General features: G+C 40.8%; 1 protein-coding gene across 2 annotated transcripts in view; it reads right to left on the bottom strand.

Annotated features, from left to right (window-relative positions):
- The window catches only part of dennd1b (DENN/MADD domain containing 1B), a 108,375-nt gene that overhangs the window by 53,745 nt on the left and 37,971 nt on the right, over nucleotides 1–16,659 (bottom strand). Inside the window, exons 4-8 of one of the 2 annotated variants that reach the window (XM_075485700.1) lie at nucleotides 10,626–10,675; nucleotides 9,542–9,661; nucleotides 4,328–4,397; nucleotides 2,554–2,634; nucleotides 1,226–1,285 (exon numbers count right to left, since the gene is read on the bottom strand). In XM_075485700.1, the coding sequence (XP_075341815.1) occupies nucleotides 1,226–1,285; nucleotides 2,554–2,634; nucleotides 4,328–4,397; nucleotides 9,542–9,661; nucleotides 10,626–10,675 (381 nt within the window). The remainder of the gene's footprint in view (nucleotides 1–1,225; nucleotides 1,286–2,553; nucleotides 2,635–4,327; nucleotides 4,398–9,541; nucleotides 9,662–10,625; nucleotides 10,676–16,659) is intronic. The other variant, XM_075485702.1, reaches the window with a different exon arrangement.

The raw sequence follows: 16,659 nt of genomic DNA on the forward strand, positions 1-16,659 counted from the left end.
AACAGCAGGCTTAAAATATAACTTCAGATTGTGCCAAAACATTATTTTTAGCCTAGAAATTGTATTATTTATTGGGTGCTTTTGCAAGCCAGAAAGAAAATAGTGCAAAGGGAAAAAGTAAAGCTATATCTGTAGATTTTTCTATTCTTACTTGACGGAAAGCTTTTATACTGTACGTTGGGTGGTGATGAGCTTGAATGCTGGTGCCTCACATTACATTTACTTATTTTTTTGTTAACAGAAACACTGCTGTTTATTTTATCGTTACAGCATAGCTGAGATGCAGTATAAAGCACGCAAACACTGCCAAAGGCCCAGAAGGGAGACACACGTAAATGTTCCCATCCGGTATTAATGGGTTAACTTAAATGGGTTTTTCACAGAACATCCATTCTCTGTATTAGAACTCCTTCAAACAAAACTATGATACATTTTTAGAGTCAAACCAAGTTGACTATAATCAGCTTACCTGTAAATCTCAGTCATCTTTGATGAGCTATACTATGTGGAAAGGAAAAGCTACTCCGTCAACTATAACAAAGGTTAGTGACAAAATATTTTCAATTAAACGAGCAGCTGTGGATGAATAAACTGCACTAAAAGAGCAGGGACTTGGACCATACCTCTGAGACTAAGGACAACCCCCCAAAACCATAGAAAACAACCACAGTTGAGTGTATTCCCTTTTTTCCTTTTCTTGTGCTCCCTGTGCTAAATAATGTTCCCCTGTTGGTCTACAGAATCACGGCATTGTGATAATCACACGCTACGCTCCTCAATGCAACCCAGGCTTTCATTGGCTGTTTGCTTGCTTATCTGCCTCTTTTCTTGTTCTTTCGAAGACTTGTTTATACAAAAACATTGAAAGTGGGTTAACTGGAAAGGCATCAAGGAGATTTTTTGAGTACAATTGCCTTTGCTTTAAACATAAAGAGAAGGGGGAAAAAATAAAAAATAAAAAGTTTTTTGATATTCAGAGAGAGAATATAGTTGAGTAGAAGGGCATTAATCATTTACAAAGTTTGATTGTTTTCCAGAGGAGAAGAAACATACACCAAGGCCCAGGATAGTTTGTTTTTGTTATATTTAAAAAGTTAGTGCAGCTTATTTGGCCAAATTGGAAATCCGTGGCTCCCATGCGATTAGTATAGAAGCAGTTTCATGTTTCACAGCAGCCTCCTTCCCTCCACCCTTCACTGCCGTTCACTCATTCCCCTCCACTCACCGGCTCCTTGCTTCGCCGATCTCTCAGTACTTGCCCAGTGGCAATATACAACTGCTCATTCTTGCACAATAAGACAGGGAGAGAGAGCAAAACAGAGTTCACACATGAAAGGGGACAATGATTCTTCTTCTTGGCTGCCATGATAAAACAAAAAAACACTCTTTAAGGGAATAATTCTGCTTTATCAATTAAATATCAAACTAGTGGCTTCTCTAGAAAAGAGATGAAGCTATCACCTCTGTTCTCCAGGGCTGCTTTTTCAATGAAGCTCTGAGATTGGAATAAAAAAGATTTATTCACATACAGTACACAGATGGTACAAAAATCTGCCACAAAGAAAAATAAATCAGAAGGAATCCTAATTGACCTTGTTAACCTGCACAGGAAAATATCGATTACCTCAGAAGTATCTTTTTTTTTTGTTTTGCTGCAAATTCATCTGTGTAATTAGACGTTTATCCTTCTGAGACCTTTGCAGCAGAATAGACCATGAGCTGCTCGTTTAATTGGTCCAAAAAAAAGAGTAGTGGTCCTCAAGGACGGAGGCCAACGCTGAAACTCTTTTGATCCCACTACGGTGTGGAGTCTTACCAGCTTAAAAACTGAGATTGTGAGCTTCGGAGACTCACTGAAAACCTTTACGTTCTCCTTAAATAGGCCAGGCTTAGGGAAGTGACAGTGTTTTATGTCTGAGCTGGAAGCATTCAAGAACAGATTGTGTCAGAGTTAACTCAAACACAAGCTGACTTTGAGGGACCTGGGCTCGTTAAGCTATTTCAGGTTTTTGATAAGCAGGAGACATGACGGGTTTTGAAAGGACCCTTCAAGTTTAAACATGTCCAGCTTGAGCTTATCACACAAAAACCTGTTAGCGCCACTTCTTGTTTCCAAACACAGTGTCAGTCCTGGGCCCTGTGTGTCTTTCTGTTCTTTCCCGATGTATCTAACCTCCTCCTGCTCTGTGCTCTGCGTTTCCTCTGCTATTCCCTCATTTATTCTCTCCATCCTAACCTCTGCACTTTGTCGATCTCTCCCTGCTTCTGCCTGTCTGCTCTATTTTCTCTCATTTTCATGCCATCTTTGTCTCCTCTTTTCTTCCCTATGCCAATTGCATTCAATTTCTCATCATGCTTCCCCTTTTTGTCTCCACTTTCTCCATTACATATTATGTCTTTGGTCTCTCTCACTACTTTTAACTACTTCTGCCAACTGCTACCACATCCTCTGATGTAACGCACTGCTGCAGTTCCTGTCCCTAATTTCTTTCTCTCCGTTTCCATCTCAGGTGTCATGCATCTGATAAGCGGGAATATAAAACGTATACATACCACACTCAGGTTGACTGGCGTAAAGGGCTTTGGCACAGGCAGGTCGTAGAGTGAATTCAGCATGTCATTCAAGTCATTTCCCTAAGGAAGAAAGCCAAACAGAAGAAGGAAAAGAAAAAAAAAAAAACACGAGACACATGAATTTTATTTACTTGTTTTGTTGATGTCGCAAGTTATGTGTCAATCTTAACAACTGTGCTGGGACAGGCGCTTCTGCAGACCAGAGGGCAATCCTGCAGCGAGGCCTGAAGGGCTCGACAACATCCGACTGACATATATTTAACGAGAAATGGTGGGGTTAGAAGACGGCTGAGTGTAGGGCTGCAGACGCTTATTATCCTGCAGCGCTGATTTATGGCCGAAAGCGGGCTGTCACTAATTAACCGGGGGTCCCCTCTCCAAAGAAAGGGCTTTGGGAAGCCGTCACAGAGCTGGTTTGACCACAGTACAGGCCTTCAGATTATTCTTCCAGCATTTATGAAGTCTTTGACATGGCTACTATTTTACACTCGTGTCTTTCGTGAGACACTGGAGGGGGGCGACACTGACAGGGTAACTTGTACTCAACGTAACTAATGTGAAAATAGAGGTTGGATGTTACTTTTTAGCTTCTTTCTCTGATGCCCTTTCCAAGAACTTTGTTTTGGTTTTGGCTACAAGCCGATGCTTCTCTAAGGAAATAAATGTGTGTGTGTGTGTGTGTGTGTGTGTGTGTGTGTGTGCGTGTGTGCGTGAGCCACAGAGAAGAGGCAATACACGGCAATATACAGTAAAGAGAGGAAGGGTGGGAGGGAGGGGTGTTAGGGTGTGTGCAATCGAACAGCCTCCTGTCATGAGAGGCTCAATGCTCACACGCATGGTCAGCAACAAGGCCTGGGGAAACAGTTCATTTACCCCTCGCCTTAAACCCTCATCGTTCTTCTGTCTTCCCTCGTCTGTCAACATCTCCCTCTCGCCTGGAACGGACAGCGGGGTAAATAGAAACCAAATCATGCAGACTAACATTTCAGTCACCCAGGATTTTCAGCAGTCTTTTCTGCATCTCTCCTCCTTACTTACAAACTGTCCCATTCTGTTTGCTTTTCTTTAACTACGTTAGATTATTCCACTGAATTCCTTTCAGTTGGAGAAATTTCTGGATGTATGTTGATTGTTTATGTGATGTGACTGTGATTTTCGCAAGACACTTTGTCCTGATCACTGTTCCCTGAGGATCCTGGGAGAGGCAGTGACTACATGACAATTGAAAAGTGGTCCCAGAGCTCTCTGTATCCCTCCCTTGCTCCGTCTCCCCCACTCATTCTTCTCCTCTCTTCAGTCTAAACATTGGAACATCACCTACAACCACTGCACTCGATGCTGCATATTTCCCCTGTTTGTTGCATATTTTACATTTCCCCTCCCTTTGCCAGTACAATGCAGTAAATAGTCAGGGGAGATGACTTTTGTGAAGTGCAAGCATGTGTGTGTGTGTGTGTGTGTGTGTGTGTGTGTGTGTTTTTCCTAACGATTTGTTTTCCAGTAAATCATCAGGAATAACTTCCAGTGTCAGATCAGCGTTTGGTCTGTGAAATGTCAACATTGTTGCTGCTAACAAGAGGAACCAAGTCAAGCCCAGAACGGTGAACAAAACTTGCACACAAAAGACAACATGCAGACAAACACAGTGGAGGAAAATATCTCACCACAACACAGATTCAAAGGCAATAAACTGTGTGCTTGTTTCTCAGTCAAATCACTCAGAAAAGATGATACATTCCAAATATATGATTACCTGTTGTTTTGTTAGGTAGTCTGCCAGGGTATTTAGCAGCTTGTAGTAGATTTCAAACCACGGTAGATAACTGTAAGAGTCAGAGAGAAATGCATCAATTCACTACACATGCTTTCATTCATTTCTTCATTATCTAGAATAAACAGGATGCAACGAATCAAAGCAGACCTGTGGGTTACATATCTGAAACACTAGTGCGCAAACTTGAATGTGTTTGCATATTTGCCTCAAAATGTCTATAAATATATTTTGACCTATTGCTTAAAGATCAAACACATACAGGGCATCGATAATGGATTCTGTTTCCTGCTACTCCTACTCCAAAGCACGGAGTCATTGTTATATTGAGAAAAAGCAAAAGCTATCTCGCCTTTATTATGACATTCTTTGGTATCCGGGGCCCTTTGCATGCTATGAATTCCTGTCATGTCTGCTCTTTAAGCCAACAGCAAAGGATGGTAGAAGAAAGAAAACAATGGATTTCAGATTCTTTAACAAAATAAGAAAAAGAAAAAAAAACACACCATTGCTTTCATGTGATGCACAGGGATGCTATGGTTTACAAGCATGCTGCTCCCAGATGCACAGGCTTAACAAAAATGCAGCTTCCCCCTTTCCTCCACCCCTCCTTTTGCCCCTTTCTCTGCTGCTTCTCATGCCCGTCACATATTTTTTTTTAAAATGCTGCCTTATGTAATTAATGTAAAATAAATAAATGAATTAACAAGCTTAAAATAATTTATACTGCAGTGTTTGTGTTAAAGCTAATCGGTAAGTACACCCACCATAAGCTAAAAGCATCTGCAGCATGGCTTTCTTTACATAGCTGACATATTCTTGGCCAAGTCGGCTTGCTTTCTAGGTGGAAGATAGCCAACATTTTCTTTTGGCATTAAAGCTGTGAGGGCTCAGTTCATTTAATGTTATGCAATCAAATAATAAAAACATGGTATCCTATCATGTTATTGAATTTTTATTTAGTTTGGGGTTTTAACAAGCAGTTTTGAACACTGCATGTGTAATGATTCTGGATAAGGACTTCTTAGCATTGCAATTAAATAAACAGGGAATCCCATTAATGCTTCATTAACTTGCCTGGATGCAGCGGTCAAAGATAAATTAGTGGCCATGAGGCAGCCGATCAAAAGTGTTTTTTCTACTGATTATAAAAATTGAGGAGTGCTTCTTAATGTCAGTAAGCGAACGGTGATGAATGCAAGTCATGAATACAATTATAATGCTCAACTTTGCAGTTTTTTGGTTTCATGGTAAAAAATTCAAGCGTAAACTTTTGATTGTGAGAGTTTACAGTCCAGCTCAGGCAGCAGGCTGGAGACAGAGGAGTTTCCGGGGCATGGGTCACTGGCTGCTCTGCAGACTGGAATTAACAGACAACAAAAAAAAAAAAAAAAACAATAAAGTGAACCTAATGCAAATTTTCATATTGCTAACTCCACAAGGGGCCAATGACAGACCGGGCTCCCGGAGAAGTGCAGTCAAGCGCACCAATCAGAGAAGCTGAGTGACCATTAGTCTGAAACAATCAGTCTCTTAACATGCCAATATTTTGACATCTGCATGAAGATTTACCGCAATCAGGTCACACTTGCAGGGGAGACCAAATCAAACATGCTTATGTTAATTTACATGCTGACCGGATATCAACCTTAAGACCCAATTCTGACACGTCAAACAACATGCGACACTAACATTTGCATACCGGGTCAGTTTACATTTAAGCATTACACACAAAGTTCAGTCTGATATAATGATTAAGGGGAGAACAAAGCTTGTGTATTATCTGAATCCTCTATGCCTTGTGTTTAAAAAGACAATTAATTCTTCGTTTTTCACTGTTGAGGGGGATGGAAATAAGACTCTCGCTGTCAGAGCAGCAGTCAGGCCTCACAGATCTCACAGTCATTACGCTCCTGCACCAAGGTGCTGTAAATCCTGTTTTTAGAGGAATACCCATGATCACTGGTGAAGGCAGCCAACCACAAATGATCAATATCCCTTTAACATTTTCCTATGATAGGTGTTCTTTTCTTTATTCAAATGCAATCAAATGAAAATATCTGGAAGATGCATTGCTGTGTTCTTTTGTCTCCCCTTCCCTCCCCTGCTGAGCTCTGCTCTCTGTACATGCAAAGTTAAAGTTTGGAAAGCTTAGAGACATACTCCTACTCGTCACAGTTCATTGCTCAGATCTGTTTGTGCCTCGCAAATCCTCCGATAGAGAGAGAGGCATCCATCACTGGAGTGCTCAGTGCGTGGGGGCCCCACAATCTCTCCTGCCATTTTAAACACACGTCTCCTCAAAGTGCCATGTACTCAAAAAATGAACCGGTTAATCTGCGACCCACTCACAGCCTGTCGTGCTCTCCATCCCAGCCTCAGACCAGCAAGCAGCATGGATTTATCCAGCAGACAGCAAGACCATGGAAGTAACTTCATCATTATACTATTATGGGTAAAAGTGTACGTAAAGCAGTTGAATTAAGCTTTTCTAAATTTGCTTTCACAAGCACTGTTAATATCCGGACTTAAAAGCTAGAGTGAAATAAAACCAACCGTTAACAAAATCTCCTGTTTAGCTGCCATAAAGTACTTGTTGGGTGTTAAGCACAACAGTTATTCATGTTCCTTAGATGAGTCTTAAATCTTTTTTAAGCACAGGCATCTGTAATCGTAAGTCACCGTGCACTTTGTAGATGGCTCAGTGGAAGATTGCATTACACATTTACTTTCTCAGGTCAAGGGTTAAGCACAGGGGAGGAAGTGTCTTCTAGTGCCTGAATAAGCGACCACTAACCGGAGCAATCTAGTCCCTAAAATGCATCCCAAAGCCGCAAAGCCGTTACACAAAAGATTTTTTTTTTTGTCACCAAATTAATTAAATGATCAACAGAAAATAATTGAAATGCAAGGGACAGAAAATGAGAGAAGTAAGGATATAACACCATGAAAAGCATTTGTGTGTGTGTGTGTTTCTTTTGGAGGTTGTGCCTTGAGTGAATGTGATCCTTATGGCCATGACTTAAGCAATGGGACTACAAAGGGCTGTCCACATAAAACTGTCCTACTCATTAAGTTACTTCCTCCTGTAAGCAGAGGTGACAATTTTACGGTCCCAGCACTTCAACAATCACAGACACAAACTATTTTAATTACTTTTACTTTATATTCTTTGGAAAATGATTACCTGAACAGAAACTGGTGAGCCCGGGCCAATCTCGCTTTAGATTTTAACAAGACAAATGTTAAGTGATGACGACTTGTTTAAGATGTGCAACTTTAATTATTTTGTCAGTTTCTCTGAGGTCTCAAATTTTTAACACATCTGTTGTCATTTCTTTAATGCTGTCTCGTTTAACTGAAAACAGCTTCAGGGATAATAAACAAAGATAATAAAGTTTCGACCAATGATCTCAAAGGGACGAAATTAATTTAAATATTCCTCAATTTTCTGAGATGAAATGTCTAAAACACTTTTTTGTGCTTTTAAATATTTTTTTTGTTATCATTTCCAAACACAGTGGGGCTACTCAAAAATACAAAAAATAAATCAAAATAAATGTGGAAGACAGGGAAAAGATCAGGAGAGGATAATATAACTGGGAAGCACAAGAACAATTTGTAATTTAACAAAAGAAAAAAAAAAAACTTTCGATACCTTATTTTATTATAAATGAAGCAAGTCATGCAAACTACTCAGAATGCATAATGAATTTTATACATCATATGTCAAATGAATTAGCATGTCTAACTCAGCGAGAGGGACAGGGGAGCCTCTGCTAATTGGCAGTGAAGCTTCATGCATAATTATGGGCCAAGCGTCTTTGCTGTCGCACTGTGGCAGTAGCCGAATAACGAGGAGAAAAGAGAGGGAGAGACGGAGGGAGAGACAGAGAGCATGAGTCGGAGAGGGAGAGAAAAGAAAAACAAAGGCCATGGAAGCTGGCCGGGAAGGGTGGGTGGTATATGTGTGCGAGTGTGTGTGTGTGTGTGTGAGAGAGGGGGGTTGTGAGGGCACTGTTCTTCACAGCAGCTCATCAGGGCAGCGACAAACCCACGACTGTCCATCAACAGCCAACACATAAACGCACAAACACACACACACACACACACACACACACACACACACACACACACATATATGAAACCAGCCCTTACAGGAGGGCTGCTGCAAAAACAGAAAACAGGGAGCGTCTTTTTGCTCCTTTTCTAATTTGTTGTTTGTTAAACTGCTAATCACATTCATTAAAAATTTATTTATTTTGTTCTTTTTCCTCAGTTTATATTAAAGTGCGCGAGTCCGTCCACTGAGACTTTCACTGGAGCTCTCATTCTTTGTAATGGTAAAGTAATTACATCTGTAAAAACACTGCATCAACGGGCAATTACGCGGGAATTAACTGATAAGGGTTCTGTTGGAGAATAATTATGCGAAAAAAGTCGGATTTTTCGTATATTTGGTGTCCTCGTTTGTGTACACTATGAAACAAGAAATACACATCTAAATGAAATATCAATAACAGTTAAACTTTGGATAATTGTCGGCCCCTCGGTAACATATTTGTGTGGGCAGATGAGAATATAAATTTGTTATTCTTTCATGGAGCTGATCAGTGTGATGTGTGAGAATGAATGAAAAGTTTCTTTCAAATGTCTTTACTTCTAAGATTGTAAGATCAAGATAATCAATTTGCATATTAATTCATATATATATATATATATATATATATATATATATATATATATATATACACACACACACATATATTTAATTTCATGTAGAAATCTACATGAAATTTGAGAAAAAGCAGGACAAACCAAGTCTTAGTTATTTGATCTAATAAATAAAGAAGGTACTTTTGTGTGTGAACACTACAGCACAGTTTTTTTTTTGAGCACACAGTGAGCACACTTTTTAAACAATATCCTGATTCTTATATAAAAGTTAACATGTCAGAAGATCTGTTGGTATTTGTGATGTGTAATTTATCTTTTAGCACATCTAGTTGCCTCCAGATTGACATTTGGTAATTTATGTAAATCAGATATGTTGGTTCTTTTCAAAATTACAAAGTATAGTGATGCCCAGTGTTAGAGAAACATTTAACAGATCTACAAGGTCTGAATATAAAAGATATTAACTGCTGAAATTTCAAATAAAAAGCAAAACAAGAAGAGAGAATGGGTGTGTGTTACCTGAGAAGACATATGCAGACCCGGCAGCCTTGGGTGAGTCGACAGAAACCAAACCTCTGTTTGCTGTCGATGTCTGTGAGCACAAAGGTGAAATTCTGCCCCACCTGACTCTGGGAAATCCTGGTAAGGACAGGAGGGAAATATGCAGTATAGACCAATCAAATATCTGAACACATAATGGCTTATCAATCAGAGTCTACGAAACAAGATTAATTAAATCTATTAAATCAAGCTAATTGAACATACAAGATAACAAAGTAAAGTGAGGTTGAGCTTTCACTTTCAAGCAAAATCTTACCAGGAGCTAAATCTCCAGCCAAGGTTCAAAATCAATATTTTATATTTTGAGTTTGAGAGCTAAAAAAAAATGTTTTAAAAAAAGAAGCTTTTCTATCCCTGCGATGAACTCCTGCAAAGCCCAGTGCGCGTTCACACCACTAGATGGCAGCAGCTCAGCTTCAGTGGAAGACTTTAGAGTCTTCCTTCCCACCATCTCTCTCTCTCTCCACCGTCTTTACAATGGGAGTTTTAAGATGTAATTTTCCGTGCTGAAAATAAGACACAAGTACGTCGGACCTATGCTACAGTTTGTATGGAAATCTGGTCTCATCAATAACACTGAAAAATAAGTTTCTGCACAGAAGACATCGAGTGTGGCTGTCATTAATCATTGTCATTATCATTAATATGTCATCACCATCCCAACATTAACACTACTGTGAATATTTGCTTGTTTTTTACAGTTACAATAAAAATGAGAGTGTAGGAAAATATCAGTTTGACGTAAAAGACCATATGCAATCACACCAGGACTGCATGGACAAACACACACATCATTCCACTTTGAAAGTCAGTAACCTGGCATGTGATAATATCAATGAGTGATGACAATTTAGGGTTCATCATAACAACTGTTGGAAGCATAAAAATACTTTTTTCATAAATGGGTGTCTCTTCAGGTGTGAGGAGTGCTCAGTGTACGTAGTGCATGTGTCCGTGTCCTGTACAAATAAGGTGAAAGTGAGCAGCATGACTAAAAAAAAAAAAAAGAAAAAGGGAAGCAGAGAGGGGACGTGAATCATACCTTTCCACGTCAAAGGGAAAGCAGAACTTTGGTATCGTCTGAAGGACCTCCTGGGAAACCAGAACAGATAAAAAAGACATCTTTTTAGACACACGCACATCACAGATAAAACCAATAAGATTGTGTACTCCAATATGAAAACCTCTTGGGCTTCTATCAAGTGGGTTAGAGTTAGGATATCAAATGGCTGAACAAAATGGGGATTAATGCTAAATGCTACTGATAGCAATCTGACAAAGTCCTCACATCCCAAACACTGCTGCTTAAATGCACTTAATCCAAATGAATGGGCATTATAGACCACTTGATTTGGCAAAACAGAGTGGAAATGTTCCCTTTTCTCCCAAGGATAGAGGGATCCTCCATCCACAGCTAGAATAATTGGCAGTTAATAAGTTCATCGATTATCAGGTGCCAAAAGGAGATGAAAGGATGAAGGAAGAGAAAGAAAGAAAGAGAAAAAGAGGGCAAGGGTGGGGAGAACACACAACTCCAAGGCTATGGTGGCAGATTGTAGTGACAATGGGCTAAGCAGCTCTGTGGGGTTAAGAGGTAGAAGGGGGGGTACAAGCCTTTGGGGCTTTACCTCCCAACACCTCCCTTGTGGGTTGAGGGAGTGAGGGGATGGTGATGGTCCGCATGCTCTTGAAGCAAGGTGGTGGAGGGGGGGGCACCTTTCCACCAGTGGCATATGGATTTAGACAGGGAGCATGAACAGAGTGGAGCACCATATGGGTGAGACACTCCAGACCAGCCACACAGCCACCGAGCACCGGGTCCCCGCTCTGTCTGTCGCTTCGTCTCCTCATCTCCCTGGCTACTAACCTGGCCCAGAAGAGGCGCCAGGTCTTTTTTTTGCCTTCTGTCTTTCTACTACCTCTCTCAGTTCTAGCCAGGCTCTGCCAAGCTCAAAGACTAATCCCGAGTACTGGGTGGCTCTGCTCTGGCCTCCCTCGCCGTCTCCCTCTTCCTGTTTTCATTTGCTTGCCAAGCTCGGCCATTCAGCCCAAGGTTTCTGTCCATTTTTCTGACTGGACACGTGCAAGCTGTGACTGATGCTGCTGTTACTCCTCTGCCTCCCCCAGAGACTGATCCGGACGGCATGTTGGGAGTCTGCTGCTTCTGCTGTCTGCTGTCGCTAAGACCTCACCATGGGGAGTAGACGCTGATCCCCCCCCTCCTAATCAAAACTTAAATCTGCCATCCAAGCACAACACAACATTGCCACAGACAAGCAACCAACAGCAACAATGAGCTATGACAGTATGAGTGTGTGTGCGTCTGTGTGTCATATGCATTTGTGCATTTGAATGTATGATGTATGCGAGTGCCGGCTTGCTTCAAGGACTTTGTTCAATCCAACGGTGGTTAGGCCTGTACAATTGTGTGTGCGTTTGTGTGGGTGGCTGAGTTTGACCGAGCTATATGTTTGTACGTGTGCATGTACACACGTTTTTGTTATGAGAATCTGTGATAAAATCGGAAACTTGACAAAGACGCACAGTTCGGTGGCAGAGGAAGTCTCTGTTTTGTGAGACAATGTGGGTTTGCATGCGAGCATGTGTACATGTGTGACTAAGTCCTGGCGTTTGCGGCTGTAAAACTGTCACACACATCAGAGCTGCCATCGCTGTATGCGTTTGCTACTATTATTAACCACTATGTACGCACACCAATATGTTCCAGAGAGCCCTCCCTGGCACACTGCATATGGCACACAAATCCAAACAGACACACGCACACGTGCGCGTGCACATAAACGTGCGCACACACTCACTTTCCCTGAAAATAAAAACATTTGACTTGCCAGAAGTCGTCATGGCCCCGCCCACATAGGGTATCTATGTATGAGTGACAGATGAAGAGTTACAGAGACCAGCATGGTTAAGCCTATTATACACAAACACAAACACACAAATACACACACACACAAAAGGTATATGCAAATACATATATATATACATATACACACAAATATACATATATAGCACAGTGACATTTTTAGCCATCACACAGTTTTTTGACAAAATGAAATAAGACCTGATTCACATTCAAAGTAAAACACTTTAAGGCTGCAGATAACCATTTATTATCAATGAATATGTAAAAAAGTCGCATCTACAGCAAAAAAACCTAGGTATTTAGTTTAGAATGGTATAAAGCCAATTCACCTTTTCTATCCATTTTGAATTAGCAGATTTACAAGCCACGACTTTAACTGCTATGGAAGGCTCAAAAAATAACTGATCAAGATAGTAAAATGAGATAGGCTAGTCAATGCTCTATTTTTTTAGGAAACTATGCAATTCTGACAGTGATGCTACCTTTAATTGTTGGACAATTTTAAAGTCTGGCTCTGCTTACTGGTAACAATACACAGAGTTCTGTTTGAGAGATAGTCCAAAGATAATGGAGGTGAATGGATTACTTCCATGATAAAAACATCATATGAAGTGAAAAATCATGTGTTCGAAACCAGTTGCTTATCTAGAATCACTTAACCACCGTCAAGAAATATTTTCTTAACCTAAAGAAGCTTCATGCAAAAAAAGGATGTTACCATTCAGTTTTAACATCTGCATGTAGAAACCAGAGGTGTAATTCCTCTTATCCTTAACAGTAAACCGACCCTTTATACTGAACCCAACTGTGGTTCTGCTTCAATATTCTTTTCTGTTTCAACCAAAGAAAAACACTGCACGTATGTAATACTAAACTAACAAACCTTTCCTCATCTTTTAGTCTCTTTTCCATTTCCCATTTCCTACATCACAACTGTATTAGCTAGTAACTCATAGGCATCTGCAACTCTCTTCCCATCACTGGGCTCTATGCCATTGGGATATCTCAAGACGACTGGCACAAAGGGGGTGTTCTTCTACAGTGTCTTAGCATGGTAAACACACACACAAACGCACGCACGCACACACGCACACACACACACAAACCACCCCCTACTTGCCATTTTCCCAAGACAAAAGAAAAAGAAGCAGCTAATATATTTGCAGCTTTGCGAGGAGGTGGGAGGGTGAGGGAGGAATCTGCTGCTAGGCTGGGCTTGGCAGACACTGATGTGTGCGCGTTTGTGTGTGTGCGTGTGTGTATGTGTGCTGTTTATCGTGAGTGGAGACAGGGGTATCACTCAGCGAGACAGAATGCTCTGGGTTCCCCCAGCGGACACTCCTGCTATCACTGCACCACAACACTACAGCAGCACACAGCAGCACTGTGCAGCTTTGCACTGTGCCCCTGCAGAATAGCACGGTACAGCAGGGAAGAGCAACAAACTTTGCAGCACGGGGAGACGCTCTTGCTTTTCTACTCTTAAAAATAGGCCTAAACTTCAATTTTATTTCCGCTCAACCCTAATCCCATTAGAACTAGATAGCCTATATATACACATATATAGTTGAGCATTACACGTGACAGAGCATGCTGTGTGGGCTTGGCTGTGACTGGCTCAAACACACACCTCTCTTAGCTGGTCAGCATCACTAAAAAAAAAAAAAAAAAAAAAAAAAGGGAACATCAGCTTTTAAGATTACATCATGCAGGCAGGATGTTTTAACCAGTTTTTTTTTTTTTTTTTTTTTAAATGCAGCCTTTGTAAACAGATAAAATGCAAAACCCAGCATCAGACCTGGTGTTTCATTTTGTAGGTGAACTTCATGAGCAATACTCACTTTTCATTTGCTTACAAATATAAAGAGGCTAAATAGTGTTGTAGAAAAATATGGGCAAAAGTACGGAAGGAAGGAATGAGGACGGTGTAAAAGGTAAAAGAAAAAACGATTATATGAGAGAAAGACAGACAGACTGACTGACTAAAGAGAGTGTCACAAGGCAGGGAGAGATGAGGAATGATGGACACAACAGCATGAGGGGGAGGAACGAGGGGAAGGAATGAGAAGCAGCTCAGTTCATGGCCCTCTCCCTTTGCAGCGAAGACTCCTCCCTGGGGGGGGGCTCAAGACTTTAAGCCCCTGCACTGCTTTATATTCCCCTGGCTTCTGCAGCCAGATCAATGTTGCGAGCTACCCAGTGTAACTCGGCCCAGTTCAGTTCAGCCAGGCCCCTGGAGCCCTCTCGACAGGATGTAGCTTTAGGAGGAATGGAGGGTAGTGGCAGGCAAATTTGTAAATGTAATGCTGGTAGACCCATATTAGAAGCAGACTTTAAAGGACTGAACGGGTGTTTCTCCACATGTCAGCCCATTAATGCAATTCGGATATACTTTACATTACTGCTGGCTGTTTTCAAAGCATTCTGTGCAGTTTTAGATTACTGAATGCGTTTTTTCACACTTTAATCCATCAAAGTGAGCATTGAGTCTGCTATTGTATTTTGTCGAAGTTGATTCATTATTTCCTGCCAAAGCAAGTGCAGACTGATTTGAAAAATCTGTGCTGTATTACCACATAAAAAAATAACTTGAGTTTAAATAATGCAGGTAAGGTTTTCATTTTGATGGATTACCTCACTGACGTTTGGTCTTTGCTATAAGATTCTTGAACAAAATAGGACTGAATATCAATTCATTAAAGCTGAGAAAGTAGGAAAACATATTCAAACATCCAAAATCACAAGGTTTTCTTCACATTTTACATAAACTATTACACACAGCTCCGTATCACTTATTGATAGCTAATGTGCGGGTCTGAGGGACTGAGGCATCTAAACTATCCTGCCCTGAAAAACAGCCCTCTCTCAACAGGTTACCATTTGCAGCTTTAACCATTCGCTCTGAATAATGATGCCAATAAGATCACAGCACAAAATATTTAGGGTTTTGAGCCAAGACTCCACAGATACTGGACTGTAGAGACCCTTCTGTGACTTTTTGGGATGAAAACAGTCACAACATTCCAACTACAAATCCATTTTAGTTTCTGTCAAATGTCAAGAAGCTGCAGGTTTCTCAGCTACAAACAGAACAAAACTTGTTTATAATTTCCACCTGAGAAATAATAAATACTCATTCAGGGTAAGGGGTTTTCATTTCCAGATAAAGCCACATTCAGCGAATAATTCAAAATGAGGTTAAATATTGAGTCATTCAGAAGAAACGCATGCTTCTTTACATTTGAATCTTTGAAGGAGTCATCGATGACACCTCATGTTATAAAAGAGCATCTGCATCTCACACCAAAACAGAATCATAGAAGAACTCTGCAGCTTGTAGGGTTCACATTTTAATTTTAATATGGGTTTTATCCCTCTCTATTCTCAATGGCCTTTTTAGCCAAAAAACATTGCGTCTTTGGGGCTGTAAAATCTTCTCCAGACTGAAAAGGAAGGTTTCATGTGTACACACGGCTGGCCAGGTCCCCACAACCTACTGAAGAACAACAACACTGGAATTAAGATACGCACAGACAGAACGTGACTTCTGATTCGGAGGCCATTAGTCAACTTGATTTTTACATATTTAATTGGTATTTGCACCTATGATGTTCAAAACTAGTATGCAATATATCTAAGCATTTGAAAGTAATGAAACTATCCAGTAAGAAAGATCACAAGATGTACCTGAAAGTCCCAGAGAAAGTTCATCCACATGGAGTTTCTCTTTTACTGATGGATGCCAGAGATTTTCGTGACAATGTTTGGACAATTTGATCTGCACCTCTTCTGCAGTTTCAGCACGTATCCACAATAACCTGGAGAGACTGGCAAGCAGCCTACAGATCAACAGAAAGGACAAACTCACCAGCATTCCAGCAAATATTCGGGAGCATTTTCTGCAGCTGTGTGAGTGAGCATGTTTGTGAGCTGGTGAGAGTTTGCGCTTTCAGCTGACCTGCATGCTGCTTTCCACTCGATCCTCCTATGTATTGTGGATACATACAGGCGCATGCAGTACTCGTATCAACATAATAAGAAGTCCCGGCTGTAATTATCAACTCATTGTAAAGAAAACACAATGATTTCCACCGTGTATCATGAACTGTGCGCCAACTATTCCCCGCCAAACCCCTCCCTTGCATTTTCAGCCGGGAGAGCGCATCTCCATCAGAGAGCCTCCCACTGTGAT

Source organism: Odontesthes bonariensis, chromosome 15 (assembly GCF_027942865.1).
Source record: "Odontesthes bonariensis isolate fOdoBon6 chromosome 15, fOdoBon6.hap1, whole genome shotgun sequence".
NCBI classification, from domain to species: Eukaryota; Metazoa; Chordata; class Actinopteri; order Atheriniformes; family Atherinopsidae; genus Odontesthes; species Odontesthes bonariensis.